This window comes from Myripristis murdjan, chromosome 23 (assembly GCF_902150065.1).
Source record: "Myripristis murdjan chromosome 23, fMyrMur1.1, whole genome shotgun sequence".
NCBI classification, from domain to species: domain Eukaryota; kingdom Metazoa; phylum Chordata; class Actinopteri; order Holocentriformes; family Holocentridae; genus Myripristis; species Myripristis murdjan.
In genome coordinates this window covers 23,805,242-23,821,754 of record NC_044002.1, presented here as the reverse complement: position 1 = coordinate 23,821,754, position 16,513 = coordinate 23,805,242, and the positions used below count along the sequence as shown (strand labels likewise).

General features: G+C 41.8%; 1 protein-coding gene across 1 annotated transcript in view; it reads right to left on the bottom strand.

Moving 5' to 3' along the window:
• Positions 1-16,513, bottom strand: part of LOC115355619 (NACHT, LRR and PYD domains-containing protein 12-like) — a gene marked incomplete at its 3' end in the record, with an annotated part of 97,579 nt that overhangs the window by 25,131 nt on the left and 55,935 nt on the right. Inside the window, exons 21-22 of the mRNA XM_030046476.1 lie at positions 10,293-10,466; positions 6,488-6,579 (exon numbers count right to left, since the gene is read on the bottom strand). Coding sequence (XP_029902336.1) covers positions 6,488-6,579; positions 10,293-10,466 — 266 coding nt within the window. The remainder of the gene's footprint in view (positions 1-6,487; positions 6,580-10,292; positions 10,467-16,513) is intronic.

The following is a 16,513-nucleotide window of genomic DNA, read 5'->3' as shown; positions in this document are numbered from 1 at the left end:
CGCGGTAGCGTCCACATTTCCCCAGGCATTTCGAAACCTTAAACGCAGGTGTAGCCGACAGACGCTCTTCCGTGTGACGTCGCGTAGGCTACCTGTCCAACCTGTCTGCTGCAGTGGGACACGAGCACGCAGGTGACAAAGATGACAGAGGAGGAGGGAGGAAATAATAAGGAAAAAATATTTGAATGCAGAGGTAGAAACTTGTTCTTTCTCCCTCCCTCCCTCTCTTTCTCTCTCTCTCGCTCTCTCTCACACACACACACACGCCATTTTTTGCCAAACTGTTACTGTTCGGAGCAGAGTTTCTTCTTTTGCTCCTGTGATTTGAACCAACTTATTGAGTTTAAACATTGTCATTTAAACATTGTCCTCCAAATGCGCCCTAATTTTAGCAGACATGCAAACACGGGTGTGTACACAAACATACATAGGCCTACACACACACACATACGCACACACACTAGGCAAGGCAAGGCAATTCAAAGTGCTTTACATAGAGCATGAAGGCATTAAAACAATATAAAAGGAACACAAGAAAACATACATAAAAACAATTAATAAAAAGAACTAACATACACACTTCCCCCACATTAGTATATACGCACTACTTGCTTTTTGTTATGTGAAGCATGTTGTGTTTTTGTTGCCATGGTTTGTAGCAGCAAAAGCAGAGAGAGCTCAGTTTCATAAACTATTGAACTGAGCATTTTTTTTTTTTTTTTTTTGCCTGACTCTCTGTTTGACTGACAGTTTTGTTGATCACTAAGATAGCTATAGTTCAGTGTTAAAGAAAGAAAAGTAGCTTTGATGTAGTTAAGCTACATTTTGTCACTGTATTGTAGCTTAGCTTGCTACATTTCTCCGGAGGGGAGCTTCAGTGTAGTGACTTCTGTTGTGATTTGACACTATATAAATATACACTGATTGACTGATTGATTGATTGATAGTGAAGCTTCATGTAATGCAGAGTAACTGGCAGCTTAGCTCACTACATTTTCCAAGTAGCTTGTCCAACACTGCTTGTGTTATACATTTTAAAACCCAATCACACATTTGATCTCGGTGCATATTTGGAAATTTCATATCACATGTGTGCAATAATAAAATTCTTCAAATTTTTAATATAATTTATGTATGTTTGATCATGTATTTGTATTTTGTTTGAGCAGGCTGCCAATTTATGGCATTGTAAAATAGCAATGCCTAATTGCTTTCTTACAGAATATTCTTATATTTTCGCTCTTCACAGCAGTTTCCCATTTTGCACGAGGTCAAAATGTCATTTCATTATTTTGATGTTGAACTTTATTTTAACAAACTGTTGAATGTGTGTGGTGTGAGGAGAAATGCAGCTGTGGTGGACATTAACTCGCTCATGGGCTCTCACTATGTTCCAGGAGAGTGTGACATCTAGTGGTAGAATCCGGTATAGCGGTTCCGTCAGGTAATTGGCTGAACACCACAAAGGTATGAGAATCTGACAGTGCCCCAACCCTACACGTGACTGGAATTAGTATTTACATATCAAATCTTTATCCACTGAATGGATTATAAAAGGTTTACGTTTTGTCAATAAAAGTGAAGTGCACAGACTAGTGATGTTTCCTTTTTTCCCTAAAATTTGCAAAACTACACACAGACATCCAACTAGTACCATAATAACATGACAGTGAGTGTGTTACAGAGGAAACAGCTCTGAATGAACTGCAGATACGGAGATGACTGCAGATGTTGTGGAAAGTTGAATTGATCCTCAAAATGCCAAAAAAAAAATCTAAAGATGCACCTGAGCTTCACTATAGCGAGTGAATCATTTGGTTTTTTGGTAAAATCTGTGTAACAATTAATTACAGACAGCTGGCACAAACAATCCAGGTCCTGATTTACCTGTTGCACACGTGAGACTCACTACGATTCAAAACTTTTCTGAGATTAACTGTTTCACAGGGAGTTCACTGGAGGGGGGCGGGGTTAAACTGGGAATCATGCCCTGATGAACTGGTTTCCTCTCCGCAGGCGCAGGGAGAAGCGCTCAGCCCGGCGCAGCGAGTGCTGGTTGGAGCGGAAGGAGGGGGTTGTTTAAAAATGTTTAGTTTTAGTTTAGTTTTTATTAGTTTTAGTGAGTTTTAGTTTTTTTTTATTGTGTTATTATTATTGATAAATGGGGGGTGTTTGTCAGGAAAGATTGAAAAAGTTCAGAGTACACATCACTTTGTGAATTCTTTAATCGTCATTCCTTATTTGGATACCCATTCTGAAAGCAAATGGGGATCATGCAAAAACAGCAACATCAAAACAAGAATTCATTAAAAATACAGTGTATGAATAACACAAAAAGACAAATATAAATCAAATGTAAAAATCAGTAAATAAGTAAAATAACTACATATGAAACAAAAATAGTGCAATGAATACAAAAATGAAACTGTCATGAAACAACAAAAAGCAAAAAATTAAATCAAACATGAAAACAAAATGTTGACTTGTTTGTAAAGATTAGATTAGATTAGATTAGATTAGATTAGATTAGACTTTATTGTCCCCGAGGGAAATTTGGCTTCACAGTCTGTTTACAAGAACACAAAAGAAAAGCACATAACAACATAAGACAAAAACACAAAGATCTCCAGACCAGAAACCTCCCACCACCAGCAACACATTCGTGGGGCAGTTTGTTCAGTGCTGCAGTGGCTAAGTGGACAAAACTCCTGGTGACCCGAACCCTCTTCCACGTTAGAGTTCTATACCGGGGGCCTGACAGCAGAAGTTCGAAGTAGCGATGGAGGGGGTGATCAGTGTCATTAGTTTTTACAAGTGCACGGCCTGTGATGGCTTTATCAATCATGTCAGTAAGTTGGGGTGTGGGTGGACCAATAACCTTGGAGGCTATGCGTGCAATACTGAGGAGTTTGTTTTTGTTAGCTACGGACAGTAGGTGGTAGAAGCATGGTAGACAGCACAGCAGAATACTTTGCATGATACTTTTGTACAGTAACAGCAGAAGATAAGTGGCAACAGACAATGACCTGAGTTTATGGATTACAAAGTCTTTGTTTAGATCGTGTGTGCACAGAAGTAATGAGTTGATCAAAACTGAGTCTATTGTCCAGGGTGAGTCCAAGATATGTAAAATGATCAACCTGTTGAACGGTCTTTCCATGAGTCTTTCTTGGGTACCGGAATGATGGTGGAGGTTTTCCAGAGTGTGGGTACTGAGGCTGTCCTGTAGGATTCCCAGAAGATGGAGTGAAGGATAGGGGAGAGCTCCATGGCACACATCTTGAGCACCTTGGCTGGGATGCCATCCCGTCCAGGTGCCTTGCCAGGTTTGCACTTGGCCAGCTGCCGTCCTCCTGTGTGAGGGGAGGCTGTGTGGGCTCCTAAAAGGAGAGGGCTCTCAACAGTTCCTCACAGTCAGAAGAGTGGTTACAGATGTCAAACCGTTTGTAGAAAGTGTTCAGAGTGTTTGCAAAGGTGACCCTCTTCTCTCCCTCACATGGCTGTGAATAAGATCTTCACTCCATGTCCAAAATCTTCCTGTTGTCTAACAAACATCTGTGAGAGAGGCGAAGGGAAAGCAGCTGTGCTGCAGCTCTTCGGCTGTGCAGCAGGTAAGGAAATCCCTCCTAATTCAAGGGGAAAAGCAATTTATCTTCACAAAACCTCAAACAAGCAACTAAATCTGCCCGCACTTTTTTTTTTTTTTACATTTACTGGCATCTTGAATCATAAACTGAAGGAAGAGCCCCATCATTCTTTTAGTAAATTTACTTGCTATCTTTGGGGCTTGTTTGTTTGATTTTGGAGGTTTTGAATAGGCACACTAATAAATCTGCACTTTATGGACATTTTTTTTTCTTGGAGGAGTGAGGGCTATGATGGCATGAACTGCCAGTCCTCTGTATTTATTTTCAAGTGTCTGTTGTACCCCAAGACTGCCATAAAACCTGAATAAAGAGATTTTTGTTTAGCAGTTTAACAGTTCACTCAACTTGTTTTTGTTGTTGTCACCACATCTTTTGAGTACTATTTCTGGTAGTCAGAGAAGAAGAGGGAAAAAACTGGAACTCTTACTCTGATTTGATTTCTCTTTCTGATGGGACACACAGAGAGGGGGCATATTTAGTTACATGTGTGTCTCTGTACACCACTGTCAGTTCTTCTACGCACAATAGGCACCTGTTCAGTCTGACACAGAGATGCCGAGCAAACCAAGCACCCCCAGTCAAGCCCAATCGCAGGGTACAGAGGTTCGGTGAAGGTGCAGGTGAAGGTGTGGAGGTGGATCAGAGCGTCAGAGGAGACGCTGTAGAAGGACAGAGAGCCAGCAGGCCAGTCCAGATACACTGCTACTCTGAAGGAGGGGGAGGAGGAGGAGGAGGAGGAGAAGCAGAGGGAGGGACAGACACGGATGGCTGTTGATCTGTTTCTGTGTCGGGCGGTGAAACGTTCAACAGAGCAGTCTAGACTCCAGGATTTGTCGTTTCCTCCAAGCCTGCAGTCATCACTGTCTCCTGTTTCTCTGGTTTCTCTGTAAGTCACTCCTATATAAGCCTTGTCTTCCCACTCGACCTCCCAGTAACACCTCCCAGTCAGACCATCTTCACACAGCACTTGTTGATAGGTGTCAAATCTCTCTGGGTGATCAGGATATGGCTGCTTGTTTCTCAGAGTCGCCTTCATGTTGCCCTCAGACAGACAGAGGTGTCTGGTTGCTGTGAGTGGGTCCAGTTTGAGTTTACAAGAATCTGGGGAACAGAACAAGACTGAAATAATGAACCAGGTATATCTCTATTTTTTGTTTTGTTTTAATTAAGTTGACTATTTCTTAACTCTTCAGTGATAACACATTATCATTATTATAACGGCTATTAGTTCATTCACATTTTAATGAATAGTCAGACTGCTGTATAGAAGGGTAGTCCATCTGTGACCACATGCTCCAACAACCATTATTACCAGCATTATTTCAAACACAGATGTCCCACTGCGCCTGCTAGGAAACATGAATGTGGTCACAAAATTTCATGGCGATCCACCAAACAGACTTGGAGATATATCACTCTGGACTCAACTGATGACCAACCAATCTACAGACATGGTGACTTCTGGACTTCCGGACAGAAGAAAAACTTGTATGTACAGTCATGGACGAAAGTATTGGCACCCCTAGAATTTTTCCAGAAAATACACCATTTCTCCCAGAAATTGTTGCAATTACAAATGTTTTTTGGCATACACGTTTATTTCCTTTATGTGCATTAGAACAACACAAAAAAGCAGAAGAAAAAAGTCAAATTTGACACAAAACTCCAAAAATTGACTGGACAAAATTGTTGGCACCCACAACTTAATATTTGGTTACACACCCTTTGGAAAAAAATAACTGATGTGTTGTTCCAATGCACATAATGGAAATAAACATGTTTATAACAAAAACATTTCAACAATTTTTGGTAGAAATGTATTTTTGAGGAAGTGTATTTTCTGGAAAAATTCCAGGGGTGCCAATACTTTCGTCCATTACTGTATAGTCTTAATTGCCTTCAGCTAATCTATATACTAGTTCTTTCACTAGTTAAAGGCAGACTGTGTGAGGCTGAGAAAGGATAAACCTCCTCAGGTTCACGACTACACCAATAACCTGTAGAATTAAAGCAACACTTTTAAATGTCTGCCTTGAAGCTAATGCTTTGATGTTAAATGTACACAAAACTTGAAAAATGCCATGAAATGCTTTTATATTTAGGCTATGATGGGGTAAAAGAGTTGTCCTGAAATGCTGAGACATTTCTCATATTGTTTTGAGAGGCATTTGTTATTCTTTACCACATCATAACAAGGTGACAAAACATTTATGAGTACAGGAGCTCATTTAACCCAAATGTCTTTGCTGTCACTTGCCCTGAAAGTCAGAGTAGGTAGCTGCTGAATGTTGCTGCTTGTCTTATGGTCCTGTAGATTTATGATGGCATAGCCTGATATTTTTTTGTGGTAGGTAGTAACATGGAAGATCTTGATCTCACACTCAACATAATGCTGTTATTGCAGGGATTCAAAAGTTAAAAGTAGTTTGGAATAAGCTGGGAAACTCTCCAAATGAATGTCTGCTCCCTGATTTGTTTGTTTGTTTGTTTGTTTTGTTTTTAATAAAATTTAAATCACACTTACATTTCCCCAGATGTGTTTTCATCCTGCACACTCCACAATTGTCGTCACTGGAGGAATAAACAATATCAGACCACCTTATTTTTCATTTACAATGGTAACATGCATTTAATAGCCTTCCTTATAAACAGTGTTCCAGAAAACACTCCTATGCACTCTTATCCATCTTAAACAATATTACACAACTTCACTGTATGACTGAGAAAATGTCTGCTAGCTCACAGCCCTCTATAAAACATTGTGTGTGTCTCTCCACACCTGAGAGTCTTCAGTCCAGCAGAGAGCAGCTTCACTCCTAAATCTCCTGGATGATTGTAGCTCAGGTCCAGCTCTCTCAGATGGGAGGGGTTGAAGCTCAGAGCTGAGGCCAGAGCAGCACAGCCTTCCTCTGTTACCAGACAGCCTGACAGCCTGGAAACACACACACACACACAACAGCAGTCAAGTCATCTACTTCGTATTTTATTTTGGTCCAGATCCCAGCTACCATATTTTTACAAATTTTGAAAAATGAAATTGGCAAAGAAGATCATATGAAACACTGACTAACCAATTTCCCCTTGGATATCAAAAAGTATTGATCCTAACTTCATTAATGAAGAGACAGGAGGTAGAGCCAGAGGTGGCAGAGCTTAAGATACTAAGATTTTCATTGGAAGAGATGAGGATAGAGCGGTTTAGGAAAAAGTATATTCGTCCTTATTCAGACTGGCAGCCCAAACCCATTTTTGTCATATTTGATTTCTACAGATGTGTCTCACTCTGAATGCTAATAAGATTTCAAACTGTCTTTTGCATCACTCCCAAAGCAACACACTGATGATGTCAAATCAAGAGTGACGTACATTTTTCATGCTTCTACGTTGGAAAGCTGTATCATCAGCATACATAGTTACTGACACCTACATCGTTACCACAGCAATCCATGCAGATACGTTGGTGATGTCTGGACACACAAATCCAGTCTGATCACTTGCAAATAACAGTGCGGACACACTGGCGGTTCTGGGGAGGGGCCAACAGGGGCCAGTGCCCCCGTAACACTGAGTCTGGACCCCGCTGTGGCCCCCCCTCCGAACAAAGATTAGAAATTGTGATGCGGCTTTCACATAGCGCACGGTTTGGGCCGCGCTCTGCGCTGGGTATGGCGCAGACTTGCGCAGAGCAGCGTGAATTAGCTGAACTAATGCTTCTAAATAAATTATGTTACATGAACGAAGGCTGTATTTTTTCCTACCTGTTACCTGTTGTGTGTGTGACTGCACATGGAATTTTATAATAAATGTATGAATATACTGCATTGTCTTTGCAAGAGTAGTGCATATCTCATGATGTCAATCTTCTAGATTTCTAAATATAAACACAGACCTGTTCGCGATCACATACACAATGAATGGCTGCGCTGGCCGAGGGCTGCGCCGTGCGCGCACTATGTGAAAGCCGCTTTCGGGCGTTGCACCACTGGAAACGGCAGTCAGTTTGGTTGATCTACGGTGAAAACGGCCAGCACGAAAAGTTACCAACCACCCAACGAGAGGCAGTCAGAAGCAAGAAATTACTACCACGAGCAATATTTTATTGTTACAAGGTAACAATAAGCTTTTAGAGTGTAAATATGATGATGATTTATTGATGAAGATGATAAAAAGACAGTGGTGTAATGAAGATGTGATGATGATCTTGATGAAAATGCTTGATAAAGATTTTAGAAGCAGGAGTTTGTACTAAGTGAGGAGTTTGTCTGTACTAAGGTTACACTGAAAAATAGGATGTTTCCATTGTTTCTGTCTCTTATACTTGTGTCTCAAATGTGACATTTTGAACCATTCAATTTGGTTACAATGGGTAATCACTAGTTTTATGGGGGAAAAAAAATCAGATATAATTTTGAATCTTTGTCTTTTTTGCCCCAGGTTGAATGTGCCCCTTTGACAAAACCTCTGGCCCCAGCCAGGCCCCTTCAGTAAAATTGGTCTAGAACCGCCACTGTGCAGAGAGTCTGTCTCAACAATCTGATTTGACAAACAAATCCGATTTGTCTGCAGGCTGAACAAAGACCTAAAGGAACAGCTCACCTTGGACCGCTTGGAGACAAAGCAAGAGAGGGAAGGTTTAGATGGTTTGGACTTGTGTGGAGAGATGCGAGGTATATTGGGAGAAAGTTGCTATAGATGGAGCTGCTAGGCAAGAGGAAGGGAGGAGGGCAAAAGTGGAGGTTTCTGGATGTGGTGAGGAAGGACGTGACAGAGGCTGACAGGACAGAGGAAGATGCAGAGGACAGGAAGAGATGGAAATGTCTCAGCTGCTGTGGCGACCCCTAAGGGGAGCAGTCAAAAGAAGAAGACTGTAGCCTACATTTACACTCGTGTGTTGGACAGGTTGATCAGCACTGACCCGAGAGTCTTCAGTCTACAGTTTGGACTCTCCAGTCCAGCAGAGAGATGCTCCACTCCTGAATCCTGCAGGTCGTTGTTGCTCAGGTCCAGCTCTCTCAGACTGGAGGACTGGGAGCTGAGAACTGCTGACAGCTCCTTACAGCATTTCTCTGTGAGTAGGTTTTGTTTCAGCCTGACAAAACAGAGCAACAGAAATATTTTCTTTAATATTTAAGTTGATATGTGCTGCAGAGAGACTCTGTCAGTGAGCAGGAAGGGTACATTTGATGTTTCAGAGATAAAACATGGAACAATTTCTATACATGTTGTAATCAAAGCAGAAAATTATGACCATAATTTTCCAAAAGAAAAGAAAAAAAAAAACGTGAACATTATGCTGTAGTTGTAATGCAATCCTAACTTGAGAATTTTCAGTGCACAATTTGGACTTTCCAGTCCAGCAGAGAGACGCTTCACTCCTGAATCCTCCAGGTCATTGTAGCTCAGGTCCAGCTCTCTCAGACTGGAGGACTGGGAGCTGAGAACTGAGGCCAGAGCACCACAGCCTTCCTGTGTGAGCAGACAGCCTGACAGCCTGGAGACACACACACACACACACACAACAGCAGACAATAGCTGCACGTAACTGAGCTTCTACTGATGTATAGTTTATTATTTACTGTTAGTCCACAGATTTCTGGCTACTAGGATAAACTTTCTGTTTAAAATAGTTACATGTTAGGTTTTCTCATCCAGGACTCTCTTGAAAGAGATCTTGAATCTCAAATCAAGGTTATTTAAAAATCATACACTCCAAAATGAGCTACAAAAGTGTGTTCAAATGCCAGCAAAGTCAGCCCAGTGATCTACATTGTATTTTAATTTGGTCCAGTTTACAACTCAGTTGTGACAGAATAACATCAGTCCAGGTCTCAGAGTGGTGCTCAACACTGAAACCTTGAAAAATAAAAAAGAGTAGAGCAGTAGAAGTATCATATAGATCATATATAACTTGTCATTTGTTCAACAGGTTGATCAGCACTGACCTGAGAGCCTTCAGTCTACAGTTTGGACTCTCCAGTCCAGCAGAGAGACACTTCACTCCTGAATCCTGCAGGTCATTGTTGCTCAGGTCCAGCTCTCTCAGACTGGAGGACTGGGAGCTGAGAACTGAGGCCAGAGCCTCACAGCTTCTCTCTGTGAGCAGGTTCTGATTCAGCCTGACAAGAAAAAAAAAAAAAAAAAACATTTTATTTTGCACATCAGGTGGTTTGTGGTGCACGAACACTCACTGTCAGTGAACAGGAAGGGAGCATTTGGTGTTTCAGAGATACAACATGCATACTTCTACAGAGCCCCTAAAGGTCACGGCAAGATTTTTTTTTTTTTTTTTTGCGTTACCTTGCGATATGTTTTGCCTCCCATCACATAAATTTAGTACTCTTTTGCAATACTTCTGCATTACCTTGCAACAATTTTCTACAACAATTCCTTCTGAGCCATTTGTGCATTTCTGCTCAGCTGCTCTAAGAGGAACACCCCAGTTTGCTCTCTGCTGCCAGTTTGGCAGCATTAACATTACCTGTACAGCTGCAAGTTTCTACCACATTTCGTATCAATTGCTTGGCAAAAGAAGGCACATTCATTATCATTATCACAAAGTAAAACATTAGCAAATGAGAAAATTGTATGACTCCACACAAAATAAAACAAACCCTGCATGTTAGGTTGTAGTTGCATGATCCTAACCTGAGAGCCTCCAGTCTACAGTTTGGACTCTCCAGTCCAGCAGAGAGCAGCTTCACTCCTGAATCCTGCAGGTCATTGTTGCTCAGGTCACGCTCTCTCAGACTGGAGGACTGGGAGCTGAGAACTGAGGCCAGAGCCTCACAGCTTTCCTCTGACAGATTACAGCCACTCAGCCTGGATGAAGATATACATCACTGATTCTTGAGACTTTGGCAAAAACATGTCCGACTAAAAATAGTGCCAATTCCTTTGGAAATTAATCACATTTTGTTATTTTAAATAATCAGGGTTGATCATCTAAGGGTGTTCTGTACAAATATAGCACATTTTTCATGTATTTGTTTATAATTGTTTTAATTATTTGATGATGTACAAGGCCAGTACCCATAAAAGCATGTGTCCTCTGACAAAATCTTATCATTTCAATTAATATGAAACTGTTAAAAAAATATTTAAAATGCAAAACGTATACATGAGATGAAAGAGTGAATTGAAAAGAACATTTAAAACTAAAATCCACTGATTTTGAATTATATTTACTTTAAATTCGTGCTCGCCAAAAATGTGTCCGAGGTTTTTGTCAACACAGTCAGATATTTATGAATAAGCATTTAAATCAGGCAATTACATGGTCAGCCATATTCCTGAGGACCCCTTTCCACTCTGCTACATCCACTGAATGAGGCGAGACCACACAAGCTCCTGTAAGTTTGCTATTTTTTCAGTAATTTTCACATATTTATTGATATTGCTAGTGTCACAACAATGATGCGTCAACACTGTCTTTTTTGTATATGGAGAATTCTTCTAAATTATGTCACAAAATTAGGCAGTCTAAGAAGGAGTCTATTTAAAAAATGCTAATCTGACCTGAGAGCCTTCAGTCTACAGTTTGGACTCTCCAGTCCAGCAGAGAGACGCTTCACTCCTGAATCCTGCAGGTGGTTGTTGCTCAGGTCCAGCTCTCTCAGACTGGAGGACTGGGAGCTGAGAACTGATGACAGCTCCTTACAGCTTCTCTCTGACAGATTACAGTCGCTCAGACTGAAGAGGAAAACACAAACTTTAAATTTATGTTTCTCTTCTGTGTCAAACATCTTGTGCTGTTGTGCTTAGTTCAGCTTGTATTCTATGAACTTACACAGATTTATTGGAGGCTTTAACCACCAGCAGCAACCTCAGAAAAACCTCCTCTGAAGCAGAGTATTTCTTCAGGTCAAACACGTCCAGATCTTCTTCTGATGACAGCAACATGAAGACCAGAGCTGACCACTGAGCAGGAGAGAGATTTTCTGTGGAGAGACTTCCTGAACTCAGGTACTGCTGGATCTCCTCCACTAGAGAATTGTCATTCAGCTCATTCAGACAGTGGAACAGGTTGATGCTTCTCTCTGGAGATGGATTCTCTCTGATCTTCTCCTTGATGTACTGTACTGTTTCCTGTTTGGTCTGTGAGCTATTTCCTGTCTCTGTCAGCAGGCCTCGTAGGAGAGTCTGATTGGTCTGCATTGAAAGACCCAGGAGGAAGCGCAGGAACAAGTCCAGGTGTCCATTTGGACTCTGTAAGGCCTTGTCCACAGCACTCTGGAGGAGTTCTTTTAAATTTCTTGATGTCATGGATGATGGGGAGGTTTGCTGTTTTTCTTTCAGTAGATTGTCACCAGAGTTGATGAAGGTCAGAAAGACATAAACTGCAGCCAGAAACTCCTGAAGGCTCAGATGGACGAAGCAGAAAACCTTGTCCTGGTACAGCCCACACTCCTCTTTAAAGATCTGTGTGAACACTCCTGAGTACACTGAGGCTGCTCTGATATCAATGCCACACTCTGCCAGGTCTTCTTCATAGAAGATCAGGTTTCCTTTCTCCAGCTGCTCAAAAGCCAGTTTTCCCAGAGACTGGATCATCTCCCTGGTCTCTGGAGTCCAGAGTGGATCTGTCTCAGCTCTGCTGTGATACTTGATGTTCCCTTGTTTGGACTGAACCAGCTGGAAGTGGATGTACATCTCAGTCAGGGTCTTGGGCAGCTGTCCTCTCTGACTGGTCTTCAACACGTCCTCCAGAACTGTAGCAGTGATCCAGCAGAAGACTGGGATGTGGCACATGATGTGGAGGCTTTGTGACGTCTTGATGTGGGAGATGATTCTGCTGGCCTGCTCCTCATCTCTGAATCTCCTCCTGAAGTATTCATCCTTCTGTGGGTCAGTGAAGCCTCTCACCTCTGTCACCATGTCAACACACTCAGGAGGGATCTGATTGGCTGCTGCAGGTCGTGTGGTTATCCAGAGGCGAGCAGAGGGAAGCAGTTTCCCCTTGATGAGGTTTGTCAGCAGAACGTCCACTGAGGTGGACTCTGTAACATCAGTCAGGATCTGGTTGCTCTTGAAGTCCAGAGGAAGTCGACACTCATCCAGACCGTCAAAGATCAACACAACCTGGAACTGCTCAAACCTGCTGATTCCTGCTTCTTTGGTCTCAGTGAAGAAGTAATGAAGAAATTCCACAAAACTGAACTTTTTGTCTTTCAGCAAATTCAGCTCTCTGAAAGTGAATGGAAATGTGAAGTGGACATGCTGGTTGGCTTTGGCTTCAGCCCAGTCCAGAGTGAACTTCTGTGTTAAGACAGTTTTCCCAATGCCAGCCACTCCCTTTGTCATCAGTGTTCTGATTGGCTTATCTTTTCCAGGTAAAGGTTTAAAGATGTCTTCAGATTTTATCAGTGTTTCTGCTCCTGCTGGTTTCCTGGATGCTGTTTCAATCTGTATGACCTCATGTTCATCATTGACCTTTTGACTCTCTCCCTCTGTGATGTACAGCTCTGTGTAGATCTGGTTCAGAAGTGTTGCGTTTCCTGCTTTAGCAATACCCTCAAACACACACTTAAACTTCTGCTTCAGATTAGATTTGAGGTTATGTTGGCACACTGCAGCGAGAGTTTCTGAATGGAAAAAAGAAATTAAAAGTGCCTCAATAAGCAGATGTTACAATATGCTGACGACACTCAAATTTACAGTTCTATTAGGTCTAACTCAAAAATTATAAAACTGCTCTCATTAGACCCATGTTCCTGAATTACTTTTTATCAAGATATCCTGTTCTCTGGTCTACCAACATGTAGTCCATCATGTTAAAACTGTTTAAAGTCTCTTACTGCTCTGCAAACGCTCAGCCAGCTCCTCCCGCTTCATTCTCCTCAGGAGGTGCAGTGTGATCTGCAGAAAAGCCTCTCTGATGCTGCTCCTCTGCTCTTCCTCCTCATCGTCCATCACCTTCTCATCCTCTCTTTGCCTCCCTAAGCATTCTGGGTCGTCTGGATTCAGAATCCTCTGCATCCTTTTCAGCTCGTTCTTCACAAAAGTTACAGTGTTCTCCTCCAGCGTCTGGAACAGAATAATATATTGTTATGTGCCAATGCTCTGCACACCCTGCATTGGATTTGTTTTGTCTTCCTCCCCCTCATCTTTCTTTATTCCTCTATCTGCCTCCTCAGGTTCTGTGTGGTCGACCAGCTCATCTGAAGCAGCTGTTCATGATCAGCTCAGACTACATGCTCATCTCTGTTCCTCATTCCAGGCCTCTCATGGTTGGTCTCCACCCTTGTCAGTCATCATCAGACCTCCACCATCCTCCAGTCAGCTACGCCCCACTCTACTATATAAGCTCCACTGTTGCACTTGTGTCCCCCCTCTCTGTCTTTGCATCTCTTTGTTTGACTTGCTGAAAGCTTTGTTACTTCAGGCCTAGATCTTTGTTTAGTCTGGGTCTTTGTATTTAACGTAGCCCGTTCTATTCTTTGTTGTTGTTCTGGGAATGGGCTATGTATGTTTGGGGTACCCTGTACATTTGCACACCAAAGTTTTTTTTCTTTATAAGAGGCACTAGGGAAGAGGTGTTTGCCATCCACTGTATTTATGTGTGGAGGACAGAGAAGTTAGCTTTATGTTTTGTTTCATCTGTAGGTGGACTAACTAAAGATTTAGTGAGGGTCGGTTCTTTTCTTCTGAACAATTTAAATTAGACTTTCCTTATAAAATTATAAAAGCGCAAACCTCAAATCCATCTTAAAGAAACTGAAAGCCGAATAAGACAAGAAGTTATAACCAGCATGGTTGTTTTGCATCGAATTTTAAGTAAAATATTAAGTAAAAGGTGTTGCTGTGAATTTACACACCTTAAATACAGAGTCCAGGTCTGTTCGATGCTCCGGGGCATGATATGATGGTTGTCTTCCAGGCATTTGGGTATCCTCCCTGTGATATTGACAGGTTGATGATCTTTGTAATTGAGGTCACCAATGATTCTTTAAATGCATTTAAGTAAAGCTGAATCCATACCATGAATGTCTTTGGCTGTGGGGGGTTTGAGTAAATTTATAATCATTTGTACTTTGCTCCATGTTATTGGATTGATGTTAAAAGTGGGAAAGGTGATATTCACTGGCATGAGATTCTCACACATGTTGGAAAAACAACAAACAAAACTCATCTGTTTGAAATTCTCACCTCTCTTCAGTAGAGTGCTGTCCATCTTTGAACTGAATACGATGATGCATAGAGCAGTTACTGCACACACAGCTGGGTACAGGGGAGTCTGGTCTCTCCTGATTGACTCTGCTTGAAACAAAAACTCAAGTGGACACAGGCCAAAATTTTTTGTGCACACAAAAAGCGCGCGCACATCCCCCCTCACCAAAGCCAGAATCCTAGGGGAAACACTGAACTCCCACAGGCTGAATAACAAAAAACGGTGCTCAGCAAACCCTCTACGGATAAATAGGCCCTTTATTTCTAATGCAGATGTCTTGCTGGGCCTGCTGATGGTGCTAGAGGAAAGGTCCTGGGAAAAAATTAAACGTCAACTATATATGTAAATATCAGACAACTTACTCAGTATCAGAGGAGTTCTTATCATCTTTAAAGCTGATTCCAGCATTTTTAGACGGGTCTCTCACACAGCTGTGTAGTTTCTCCTGCTGGATCCTGGCAGACAGAGAGGAAGACCACCACGCTGAGAAATTAACTTTTGGTGAACCAGCCACAGAAGCTGGTTAATTTTATTTTTCATCTGATTACTTTTTAATCAGTTACATTTTCACATATAAGGACACAGACTGAATCCAAGCAAATGTACTGTAAGTGAATGAGGTGTGAGATGAGCTCTGTGCTGATGGACTGAAGGAAAGGTGTGTGACAGCAACAGACAGTCAACAAGCTGTGAAGCTGCTGGGCCTCAAGCAGCTGTAAATCTAATTAACCACCAGAGGGCGCTCAGCAGCCAGAGGCCACACAATACACAGTACAGCAATCGATCAACATGATGAGGCCTGATTTCAGGCAACATGAAGAAAAATTTTGTTTATGATTATATAAGCCCTGTCAGCCCAAATAAATTATGATAAATTGGAGACAGATCTCAATTTGAGTATATATGAACAAACAGTCTCCATAAAAAAAAAAAAAAAACAACTTCCTTCCTTATATCGCATCAACTCTCCACACCAAACACCAAACCAGCGTCGGGACGCAGAATTATTTTGTTGATCGCATGTTTAGTGATGAACTTCACATGACCTGCCACGTTTGAAAACATCATATTAAAAGTATATGTCGTTATTTGTCTCTTCATGTTGTTTATTCATTTGTGATTGCAAACGGCACTGTGAAGGCCACCCGCAATTTCACTGTATGTACACAATGACAATAAAGCCATTTGATAAGTTTTAGCGTTTTGAGCAGAAACAGTGTCGGCCTGCAGGCTGCACACATATCATCAAACCTCTAATCAGAAATGGAAAGCAGCTTTACTCCATTTTCTTGTCTTATTACAGTCACACCAGTCGACAGCAGCAATTACAGTAAAGTGTAAAATGTTAAATGCTGGTTACAGTACCTTTTCATGTTGTCGGTCATCTGCCGCCACCGCTTGAGGAAAGTAGTCCGCCGGGCTCGGAGCGGTGCGCAGTTTGATCACATCCAGTCAAACCTCAGATCCCAGCAGGAAAGTTTCTTCCTTGTTACTGTCACACTGCTCAGCCAGCCAGATTTACATGAACAGGCTGCGGTGTGGACAGCAGCCCAACTGTCCGTGTTACAGCTCCGAGAAACGAAACTACGAGAGAGAGAGAGAGAGAGAGAGAGAGAGAGAGAGAGAGAGAGAGAGAGAGAGAGAGAGAGAGTCCCGCCATTTGATAGAAGTATAATAAGTAGGCTATAATAAAATTGGA